Source organism: Haemaphysalis longicornis, unplaced genomic scaffold (assembly GCF_048455015.1).
Source record: "Haemaphysalis longicornis isolate Haplotype H1 unplaced genomic scaffold, Haemaphysalis longicornis Haplotype H1 scaffold_4, whole genome shotgun sequence".
NCBI classification, from domain to species: Eukaryota; Metazoa; Arthropoda; class Arachnida; order Ixodida; family Ixodidae; genus Haemaphysalis; species Haemaphysalis longicornis.
The window spans coordinates 132,636,297-132,648,612 of NW_027526361.1; the positions used below are offsets into that span (position 1 = coordinate 132,636,297).

The 12,316-nt window shown below is 47.2% G+C and overlaps 1 protein-coding gene across 2 annotated transcripts; it reads left to right on the forward strand.

Annotated features, from left to right (window-relative positions):
- The first annotated feature begins 219 nt into the window (after positions 1–219).
- On the forward strand, positions 220–11,590 carry LOC144180576 (uncharacterized). Of its 2 annotated transcripts, XM_077708906.1 has the most exons (4): positions 220–261; positions 5,338–5,904; positions 10,475–10,640; positions 11,391–11,590. In XM_077708906.1, exons 2-4 carry the CDS (start codon positions 5,350–5,352, stop codon positions 11,561–11,563), a joined length of 894 nt encoding a protein of 297 aa, XP_077565032.1. In that variant the 5' UTR covers positions 220–261; positions 5,338–5,349; the 3' UTR covers positions 11,564–11,590. The 2 variants fall into 2 exon arrangements, with proteins under 2 accessions (XP_077565032.1, XP_077565031.1); XM_077708905.1 differs by lacking the exon at positions 220–261 and having other exon boundaries at positions 5,317–5,904.
- The last annotated feature ends 726 nt before the right edge of the window (positions 11,591–12,316 follow it).

Below are 12,316 nucleotides of genomic sequence, written 5' to 3' on the forward strand. Positions count from 1 at the left end.
AGACCCGCGCAGTTAATGTCCAGATACGCAAACGTTTACAAACAGCTTTTTTTACAACAACCATGCGCCTGCCTCGCTCGCCTCTGCTTTCACATCCGGTGCAGACGTCCGGTTAACTTCGATAGTACACTATGCACGTGTCAGGCATTTTCCCGTCATTCCCGCCTAAAAACTAAATAAAAACCCCCGGGACCAGCGGCAGCGCCAGAATAGCGAAAGCTTTCGAAGCCACACAACCGTAACATCGGAGCCACGTGAAAGGTACGTTTTAGCACGCCTCAAATTTGGGGGCTTTGTGGTTTAGGAGGCATCGGAGGAAACGCTCATTTGAAGCACCTTTTATGCAGACTTCGAAATAACTTTGCCAGAAATCGTTCGACGTATTGTTAAAGTAATCTCCCCTTATAAAAGATACCGTACGCGATCAGAATTAGGTGCGGAGCACCTTAGGACCGCACAATGTCCGTCCGCGTCCGTGCGCATAGCATTTACAATCGCAAAAAAAGCACACAGACACCGGCGGGTTTCGAGCCTGTGTCCGGTAGACCAGACAGAGCTAGTGTCAGTCGTCTTACCCATTGGGCTACGACCGTGAGTCAGGATCCGCGAGTCAAACGGCTAACTCCCTCGCCTGTAACAGTGCGGAGTACATTAGGACCTCACAACGTCCTAAGAATTTTTGGAGTCATCGCACCAGACCGGTATTCTGGAGGTCATAGGTTCTGGATTCCACCCGGCTGGCATTTTTTTCACCACTTTCTTTCTTTTTCAAAAAATTGTTCATCTGTTTCTATGACCTACCGCATTTCCCCCTTTGCTTTCCGAGGTTTTCTTGACTGCTAACGCTTATTCTGTCTTAATTCACCCAGCCCCTCATTTCCCATTTCTGATTTGCTACATGCATAGCGAGGGCCTCGGTTCTGGCAGTCTTGGCGCCAAAGGTAGCTTAAGAGGATCCATCGCTGGTCTACCACTCTAAACATGTCGTAGACACTAGAGTGACGGCCCGCAGGTTAAAAGGAAGGTCCCCTTCCCCCCGAGTTGTCCGAGTGGCGGTGGCTACCACCCCCAAGTGCAGGAAACAAGAAATACCTTAACATAAATAACCAAGAAAGTAGTGGGGAAACAGCCCCCTCGGTAGCGTAGTGGTCATCGCACCAGTCCGGTATTCTGGAGGTCCTGGGTTCGGATTCCACCCGGCGGGCATTTTTTCACCACTTTCTTTCTGACTCAAAAAATTCTTCACCTGTTTCTATGACCTTCCACATTCCCCCCTTTGCTTTCCGAGGTTTTCTTGACTGCCAACCCCTATTCTGTCTATATATACGTGTGTGTGTGTGTGTGTGTGTGTGTGTGTGTGTGTGTGTGTGTGTGTGTGTGTGTGTGTGTGTGTGTGTGTGTGTGTGTGTGTGTGTGTGTGTGTGTGTGTGTGTGTGTGTGTGTGTGTGTGTGTGTGTGTGTGTGTGTGTGTGTGTGTGTGTGTGTGTGTGTGTGTGTGTGTGTGTGTGTGTGTGTGTGTGTGTGTGTGTGTGTGTGTGTGTGTGTGTGTGTGTGTGTGTGTGTGTGTGTGTGTGTGTGTGTGTGTGTGTGTGTGTGTGTGTGTGTGTGTGTGTGTGTGTGTGTGTGTGTGTGTGTGTGTGTGTGTGTGTGTGTGTGTGTGTGTGTGTGTGTGTGTGTGTGTGTGTGTGTGTGTGTGTGTGTGTGTGTGTGTGTGTGTGTGTGTGTGTGTGTGTGTGTGTGTGTGTGTGTGTGTGTGTGTGTGTGTGTGTGTGTGTGTGTGTGTGTGTGTGTGTGTGTGTGTGTGTGTGTGTGTGTGTGTGTGTGTGTGTGTGTGTGTGTGTGTGTGTGTGTGTGTGTGTGTGTGTGTGTGTGTGTGTGTGTGTGTGTGTGTGTGTGTGTGTGTGTGTGTGTGTGTGTGTGTGTGTGTGTGTGTGTGTGTGTGTGTGTGTGTGTGTGTGTGTGTGTGTGTGTGTGTGTGTGTGTGTGTGTGTGTGTGTGTGTGTGTGTGTGTGTGTGTGTGTGTGTGTGTGTGTGTGTGTGTGTGTGTGTGTGTGTGTGTGTGTGTGTGTGTGTGTGTGTGTGTGTGTGTGTGTGTGTGTTACGCGTCGGCAGGACTAATCAAAGGAGTGATGGTTAGTGGAGAAGCGATCTGTTTACAAAGAGACGGAATCTATTGCCAATGTGCCTATGACAGCACGAGCAGAGTTCGTGCCACCTAGCGCTTCGTTGTCGTTGGCGTTTGGCCCCTCGAGCTGTGTTCCAGCGTGCACTTCTGCTACCCCTGACAATACAGTGGAACCCCGTTAATACGTTTCAGATGCGACTGCATCTCATTCACTCGCCTTGTCCCTCCATACGGCGTTGTCCGTCCACACCCCTCCACCTGCACTATAAAAAAAATAATAGCTAGCGGCGCCCGGTTTCGATCCCACGACCCTGTTGGGTCGTGGGATCGAAACCGGGGTACATGGTACATGGTACAGGTACATGGTGCTCTTCCCACTGCGCCACAAAACCGAGACAGAATCAAATGCTACGAACGCGCCTTATATCCTTGACTCATTCAAACTACGTCAAGATGCTACTGATACAACGCATGATGGGACAATGATTAACACTTGCAATAAAAGAAAAGAAGCTCCCACACAGAGCAACAATGATGGATTAAAGGTCGTTGCGACAGCGAAGCCCCAAGCATACCAGTTAGAGATATTGACCAATATTGGCCTATAAAACATAATAATAATCATAAAACAATAATCATACGCGTTCCCGACACGTTTCACGCGATTTCAGAATCAATCCAACGGAAACACCAAGTGAACCCCACGATGCGTCGCATCTACACAGGGTTCCCCTCGCGGGGAGGTGGGCGCAATTTTTCAGCGGACCGGGAAAAAAATGTAACAGCCGGGAAAACGAAGAGTGAGGAAAGCCACGAAAATATGCCAGCGTCGAACTGGCATCGTTAAATCACGCCTTATCTAGAGCTCCATTGTTGCCATCACATCTGTATTACGTATTAACTCTGTGCTGTCATCGCGCATATATATCTTAGTGGATCTCTGAAGTGTCGGTGCGGTTTGTCGACGTGCTGCGCGCCGGGCTGCCGTTCGGGGTAGCTTCGGCAGCAACAAAGTCCGTGCCGTGGCATTTCTTCAAGGCGCCGTAGGGTCCAGACGAATCGAAGGCGTGCGAAAGCGCGATTCTGCGGAAAAACGTCTTGGCTACTCCGCAAACATACGGCTGTGACATTCATTGTGAGCCTTCAGACATCGTCAACTGTTACGACCACATCGTGAACGATCAGACTAAGGATACCACGAGGCAGGTGGACCCTGAGGGAGAGCGCGGTGCCCGGTATTTCTCCTTACCTATCTGAGCACCTCTCGAAAAGAAGACGCCAATGTCATTCAAAAAAGCACCCAAAGGGTGTTTTGCGTCCTGCCGAGATGATGGGCCTTTGTGCGACAAAACTCAAGCAAGTGACTGTAGGGTTGGTGTAGAAAGCGCCGAGAGTAGCAAGGAAGGAGCAGCAAACGACGCGCCGAGAGCGATCTCAACGCTACCGCAGCGCCACCGCCTGGTCGGCTGCTGTACCGGCGCGCTCCGTGGAAGGCCGCGCTCTCAGCCAACCGACCTAATCTCAAAACGCTTCACGGCACCATTACAACATTGCCGCGGCGCTACCATCACGCACTTTCGGAGTTCCGAAGTGAAACTTCTGTTGTAAGCACAGTGATGATGGTGATGGCATTTTTTGGCGGATGGTCTCTCCGACTCGCTCGCGGATTGTTGTAGCCAGTTCAGTAGCAAAGCCTGGCCAAGACTCATCAAAAGCCAAAATGGCGGTGCCCAAGCGGCTTTGGAGTGTCAGGTTGCGACGCATCATACGGCAACGGAACCAAAGTTGCGCAGTTAGGGCGGGGTTCGCAATACATTATATCCTATGGGAGCTATGCCGCCACCGATGACAAGCGACGTAACAGCCTGGAAAACACAACACTGAGGAACGTAACAGCGGTGTTCCAGTGTATAATGTCAAGGTGTAAAACCGGACCCGGAGCCGAACTGCACTCTCTCCCTTTTTCTCTCTCAAGAGAGAGAGGGAGAGAAAAAGAGTGAAATAGTGAGGGAAAAGCAACTGCCCTCACTCAAAACGCTATGATCATGATCGCGCGTACAAGACATTAACAAAGATAAGAGGGTGATCGATGCGCGCATGTTTTAAGGAATGCCAAGGAAAGCAAACGGGGAGGATGCGTTAGGTCAGGAAACAGATAAAGAATTTTCGAAAGAAAGAAAGAAAGTGGAGGAAAATTGCTTCCCGGGTGAGATCCGAACCCAAGACCTCCAGAATACGCGTCTGGTGCGATGAACACTGCGCTACCGGCGGGGCTGTTTTTCCCCTCCACTTTATCGTTTATTTATGTCAAGGGATTTGTTGCTTGCGCTTGGGGGTGGTAACCAGCGCCACTCGGACTACTCGGGGTGAAGGGGACCTGCTTTATTACCCCCGGGCCGTGAATCGAGCGTCTACAACATGTCCAGAGTGGTCGACCAGGGTTCAACCCTCTTAAGCTACCTATAGTAGTGGTATATATATATATATATATATATATATATATATATATATATATATATATATATATATATATATATATATATATATATATATATATATATATATATATATATATATATATATATATATATATATATGTATATATATATATATGTATTTATATATATATATATATATATATATATATATATATAGAGAGAGAGAGAGAGAGAGAAAGAGGAGAAGTATGCATACTCCCAATACTCCCAAACCAATCTGGTTCGCACAATCCACTTCGTTCTCTCTTCGCTCATGGGCACCTACCCCTATATACAGCCTGCCATCCAGGCGACAACCAGGCAAGGATTTCCCCTGACGAAGGCAAGTCTCTTTGCTGAAACGTTGTCAACAAGCGTGGTCGCTTCCTATTTCGAAGTTTTCTGTTCGTATATATATATATGTATGTAGATAGTATACATCTACATACAGATGTATACTTATCTACGCACAGTAGATAAGTATACATCTAGCATGTATATACATATGTACGTATATGTATATATATATATATATATATATATATATATATATATACGTACATATGTATATACATGCTAGATGTATACTTATCTACTGTGCGCTTCTTTTAGAAATACTGTGCTTCCCTGTCACCATGTTTTGTGTTCTAACCAGTTCTCTGCGAAGGGACATTAACACTGATTTTTGTTCTCCTCCCCATACCACTCCCCCCTGTCACCCATCCATTCTTTCAGCCGTAAATCGTCATGTCATCCACCAGCAAGTTTGGCAAAAAGGAGGATGAAAAGCACGGCTCTTCATGCTATATGAACCCTGCACACTTCCGTACAATTAAGGAACCTGAAGGTTCGGGCCGGCTCGATGCTCTTAAATTCGTCCAATTCAAACTTCCGAACAGCGAGCAACACCAGTACCTGGACGTAGGCTGCGGGCCCGGTAACTTCACCGAGGACACCCTACTGGCGATTGCGAGTCCCTGCCGCCGAATAGTGGGTGTGGATCGGGCGGCCGCCATGGTGGACTGTGCCCGCGAGCACTCCAGTCATCCGAGCATCAGCTACGAACGCCTGGACATCGAGCTGGACGATCCGCAATTCCTGGTTGACAAATACGGGCAGTTCGACCGCGCGTACTCGTTCATGGTGATGCAGTGCGTTCGAGACTTGCCGAGAGCCTATCGAAACCTCTTCCAATTGCTGAAGGAAGGCGGAGAATGCGCGCTCGTGTCCGTTGCTGGAACCGTGATAACGGATGTGATGTACCTACTCAGCTGCATGGACCAATGGAAGGACTTCGTGCCGGTGAGTTTCTCAGTGTAGCTGCAACAAAGGGAAAGGAGGCACGGAGGGATAGTTGTTTGAATGAAGAGGAGTTGTCTCCCACATACGACATTTCAGCAGCAGTATTCCGAGCCCGCCCAATTTCGAATACACCCCCTTTTTATGAGTTCATAACCTTATAAATGTTGCTGGAGGGAAACAGGAAGCGTGCGGCGCGCTCTCCCGTTTCATGTGCGCCCTCTCGCTGAGTTGTACATATTACGCTATACTTCTTTCTTTTTCTCAGCACCAACGAGCTTGCTCCTACAATCAACACTAAATATGCTAGCGAATTCTGTAGCTTTTATGCTTGTTTATATTGCAATGTGTGTTGCCAGGCGCCGCAGTGTACATGGTTACAAAAACATCTCATATCGTTGGCAAACTACCGTAAGCCACAGACAAACCAACGTACTGGTAGAAAAATAAAAGAGGTAGCTTTGTCAAATGCGACAGCGAGAGGACTCCTTAGTCTCTAGAAAGAAAACAAGGGGAAAATGGTACGTTTCCCTGACGCATATCCAAAGGTATAGAAGCTAAAAAGAGCCTACGTGTTGACACCCAGATGCAGCGTCGATTGTGAGCTTTTGTATTCGTAGAAAACACTAAATAGAACAATTCATAAAACGTCGTTAAGACGAACTTTGTAATAAAAACATAAAAAACACTACAAAAAATATACCCAGCCAATTTGCATTTTGTGTAAGACGAATTCATGAGGCGACAGTGCCTTACAATTCGTCTCCGTAACATTGGAAGACAATGCGCTTCATTTCGTCGTTTACGGATAAAAAGAAAAAGATATTCAGAGTATCACTTTTTTGCTGCGCGATACACTATTCCTTGGTTCAACATCACCAAAATGCAGCGAAAAATAAAATTTCAGTGAATGAATATGTCGAGCAAAGAATTTAACTGAAATATTTGGTCAGCGCTGTGCGTCACACGATGAAAACATGACGTCCTCGCGAATTTATGCGGAGGCGTCAGATTGTGGCGTGGAAATGGCCATGCAGACAAAATACAAGTTTGGTTTCATTCGAGAGATTTCGTGTTTTATAGTGCTCTTAGCACTTGTCCGAAAGGAAATGGTGCTTTGTTCAATGATACATTAATCATTTTAGGTAATTCCCCCACCAGATCGTGTGTTTTAGGGGCGAAGCTCCTTAAGGCGTGGGTCTGTCCATCCTCGACGTATGTATGTAGCCACCTCTAGTTTAGTTCTTGGATTGTATACTAGATGGCGTGGCTACCTCTAGCTTAGTTCTTGGATTGTTTACTAGATGGCGGTACTTGTATATGATGAAAAGATGCGCTTGGATTGTTTACTAGATGGCGTGGCTACCTCTAGTTTAGTTCTTAGATTGTTTACTAGATGGCGGGGAGCGTTGTAATAAAATCCGTTCGCTGTTGGCGCGCGCTCGGAGTCGCCCGATGGATAAGGCTGCAGATGTGCGAGCCCGCGAGGCAGAAGCGCTCCGTGAAGCTGCGCGACGCCGCCGCCAAGATCCTGCCGTACGAGAGCGGGAGGCCGAAGCGTGTCGTCTGGCTGCGCGACGACGCCGCCAAGATCCCAGCGTTCGAGAACGAGAGGCCCAAGCGTCACGGCAACGACGCGAGGACCCTGCCGTACGCGAAGCGGCACGGCTGCGGTGCGAAGAGGATCTCCAAAACGTCAGAGAACTGGAAGCGGCGAGAAAGCGCGCGTATCGGCAGGCAGACCCCGATGCAGTGAGAGCTCGTAAGGCGTCTGCAAAACGCATCAGGCGAGCTCAGCCCCAAGGTGCCGACGCGCGGTTTAAGCGAGACTTTCTAGACGTTACGTTCGGACACAGATGTAGTGGGCGAACTTTCACTGAAGAGTCACGGTTTTACCGATGATTTCCCCTCAGGAGCTTCGCCCACTCATCATCATTCACCCTGTGGATATGCTGTGAATTTTTTATGACGTCTGCTGCGGAGACTTATTTATCGTTAGCCAACCTAGAGGGCGCCACCCTACCGCAGCGAGTCATTTTCTGCCTTTACTTTGCTTTTAAGCGTATTTGTACTTGGCTTATTTTTGTTAAGGTAGAAAATACTCGTTTCGTGAAACATGGTTCTCGCTCGACAAGTATGGTCACGTCAGACACCGTCGCTTATCCAATCGGCCAGTGTCGCCGAAACAATCTCAAAGACAGGCAGTGCTGTGCAGCTAAAACAAGCATAACGCGCGCAGTCCCAACAGCAGTACGCATCGGTACTTCTAGGCTTACGTGTAGTTTCGTAACTTCTACGGCTTACCCACCCTTCTTACTGCTATAATAAGAATGCACCCTAAATTTGAGCCCTAATACCTCGTTCGGGAAGCTTATAATCCTTAACTTGTAAGCCATGTTCAGATTACTGACGCAAAAGCCGCATCGTGAGCTACGGACGTAAAAACACGGCGTGGCACGTAGTTCAGTTGGCTGAGAACTGAACTGACGTCATTCTTCAAAGATATTACGGCAGTTGCGGCAATAGTCTGAACCCGGCCTTACTTGCGTTTGCTTTTCCCGGCTTCAGCCAATCGCAGAACTGGCACATATGAAACCATAGCTTCGGTTGCGGGAAATGAACTAGTGGGTCGCATGGCCAGTTCCTTTTTAAAGCGAATCTTTTTACCTCTACCCCCCAAGGGTTCTTTCGCGACCGTTGGCGTCAACACAGAAGTCTCGCGATGAAATTAAAGAATTTAATGGCACCGCGTGGAATCGAACCTTGAACGCATAGAAAAAATTAGTAGTGGCTTAGCTCTGCTATGCCAGGATATACGCAGCGTCAGCTAAAGTTCAGCAATCCAGTCCAATCCAGTTCAGTCTTGTCCAATTCAGTCTAATCCAGTCCAGTCCAGTCCAGTATGTCCTGTAACTGCTGCGCGCGCATGCTCAGCACGGCTCTTCACGAGCCACGCGAAACGGCCATCAAGCGGCTCCGGTGCAGCGTCAGACTTGGCTACTGCGCAATTGAGGCGCACACCAGGGCACGCGCCGGCGCCAGTGCGTCGGCCACGGCTGTGACACAACACAATCCAACAAAATCCACATTAATCCAATCCAATCCAAATCTAATCCAATCCAACCAATCCAACCCAATTCAATCTCCCTCCATGTACCAATGTTGCTCCAATGTCCCTCGCGCAAGCGCGAGGGATATTGGAGCAACAGTTTATTGTCTTACCGATTGAGCTACGAGCCCATGCGGCGACAAGGGGGGAGGGGGGGGCGCGGAAGGTCATCGACCACATATGCGGGATTACGCCCCCCCTCCCCCTCGCAGTTCTCGCAGAATGTCACGTGATAGAGCCACGCGAAGTCTCATGCCCCTATGCGCTCCGCCCCCGGCACGTGCAGCGACCATGTTCTGCGCGTCGTGCGCATGTGCTAGGAGTTGTAAAAAGTAAAGGAAGCTCACACCAACACACGACATCGCACTGCTCCTCCGCGGCGGCAGAGACGCAGGAGAAGTGAGATCGTCTTACACCGCGTTTTAGCTTCCTTTAATTTTATAGGGTAAAGAGTTTTTACTGATGTGCTTCACCAATACAACTCAACCAACCGCCCTTCATGAATCATGCATTGATTTAACTTAGGAAAAGATAACTCTTTGAAGTAATAGATGGTGTGGTTAAGTGCATTTCACTTGTCTCTGGTTTCACTCTTTGTAGAGCCAAGTGTGTGAATTCAAGTGACGTCGCATGGGAAATAGTTGTGGGTGTCATTTAAAGCTTCGATTTGTATCCACCTTCACAGGGTGGATTGGCGCCTATCTTTTCCCCTAATTCTTTAGCTTATTTCAACGAAGTTTACAATAAAGGTGGTGTCAGTATGATTCTACCGACGCAATCTTTCGAATTAATCCAGCATGTGTTTTGTCTACATGGCCCCTTAAGGCGCGAAGCAACGTCAGGCCGTTGAAAGGCCTGAACAACAACAGACATCACAGCAGTAGTGTAGGGCTTGACTATTAAAATTCTAGTGCTCTCCTATGAGCGCTTTCTACGGTGCATAAACACCGGTGCGCGTTCGCGACCCTTCATCTAAGCGGTACGATGAATTAAAAAACAAATCATTGGCTGCAGTTTACAAACATTCTGGCTGGTAATAATTATTTCTTAAACGACACATTTCCTTGGCGCCAACAAAGCCCTTCGTTTCACGTGCAATAGAAACATACCTCTACACATTTTCGGCCAAGCAACGCCGTATCAGAGTTTTAAAAAAGAACTGTCCGGACGTCATGTGGCAGCGGTTAACAATAAATAAATACAACCTATTGGCTCATGCCTGCTCATGGTGCTGTGGAGGAAATTTTTGCCTTTGCAGGATGACGGAGGTCGGTGAGTGATCATGAACTATGTAACGAGCGCGAAGGTTTACAAATCGGACGAGAGCTTCTACGCCGTCTTTTAAATCAACGATATGTTTTAGAGCGGCTGTTCATCTATGTTTTAGACAGCGAAAATACAAACGACTGCTTTATTTATCGTGGAGAAAATACTCACACAATTTCTTCTTGCTCTTTTTGCCAGGATCCTCGAGAGGTGTACGCGGAGCGCTACTCTTACAGCGGAAAAGTTGTTGAAAAGGATGTTTTGGCTGCAGAGAAGGCAGCAGTAGCCGCTGCGGGTCTCGAGCTTGTTAGTTGCAAAGTTTACGACAGCCTCTGGACGCTGCCGGTCGTAGACGCGTGGATTGGTGAGTACCGGGTTCCGGATTGATGGAGTTTCGCCACTAGAAGGACCCTGTAAAAATGCAGTGCTCAGCCAGGATTTGTCCTAAAGTTGCACTTTCTGGAGTTGCACATTTGATGCGGTGATACGGGCGTCGCTCCAAATATAAAAATTGCGTTCCCACACCAGCCGTAGTTACCCTACCAGGGCTGAGAACTTAAGTTTGGTTTAGCATTTAGCAGTTTGAAAGTATCTAGCAGATATTGGTCGCTACATGTGGTAAAATAACGGCAACTGTTACAAAATCGCTCTTTCGCAAGGAACACAGAAAATTTTGTATATGCAACGTAATGCAAAATAAATTAATATGAAAGTGGAAATTTTTTCTCCACTTGCTTTTTTTCTTTACGAATTCTTTATCTGTTTCAATGACCTACCACATCCTCCCCTTTGCTTTCCGAGGTTTTTTTGACTGCAAACCCTTATTTCTGACTCATATATATATATATATATATATATATATATATATATATATATATATATATATATATATATATATATATATATATATATATATATATATCTGGGGTGTCGGTCCCCTTCACCACAAGTAGTATTGAGAGAGTGGAAGGAGAGAGATGGGGAAAAGTATAACGTCCTACCCGAAGGATATTTACTCAAACTAATAGGCATATGGAGGTGGCGTCACTATAGTTTGTAATACAGCACGGGGTAGAAGAACAAAAAATGCCGAAACGTTTGGTTCCGTTTGCAGATTACTACGTGCCCATCTTCAAATTGGACGCCAAGATTCCCGAGCACAAGCGCAGTGCTTTCCGGGACGAGCTGCGCTCCCTGCTACTAGAACGCTCAACCTGCACAGAGAAGGGCTGCTCAATGAAACGCACAATGGTTGTCGTTCACGCGCAAAAGCCTGCCCGCGACTAATGCCAAGAGAACGAAATAAATATTCACCGGAACTTCCGAGGATTCATTGTCTCTTTGAATTTTCAATACGCACTGACTTTTGATGCATCGTAACCACCGTCACATTTCCATCAGCCTTTAAAATGTTCGAAAATTTGAAAAAGTTCAATGTTTGAAAATTCAAAAGCCACTATGATATGGGCGCCTCGAGGGTGCATTTGCCGTTAAAGACAAAAGACAACCATAAAAGATATGTAATACATATCCATCATTAAATAAAGCGCAGCACGACCACATGCTTTTTTTGCAAGTTGTGAGTGCAAGAACCAGCCATAGGCGACCAATTCAACTCTCTTCCATTGCACCTAAACCATAATGTAGTGTAACGACTCTGCACATCGCACTCGCTCCAGATAATTTCCAAGGATGTGTTGTTTCGCGCCAGCGTAAGAGTTTGGGCTAATCACTGGTTTAAAAACTGTGGTTGATCCCTCTTTCACAGGAATAGGTAAAACATGAAAGTGAAATGTGCCTTCACAGGAGCAGTTAAATCTCAAAACAACCTCCTCCATGTGCGAAGGGTTCGCGAGCCTGACCCCGCCAGACGAAGTGACGCCGACACGCAAGGAAAAAAAAATCGGTTTATTCCGGACAGCCAAACCAAAAATTACATGCACAGAAACAGCAGCTTGAAACACATAACAGTCATGGTTGGTTTGTTGTTTTAGGGTTTTAACGCGCCTACGCAACGCAGGCCATGAGGCGCACCGTAGT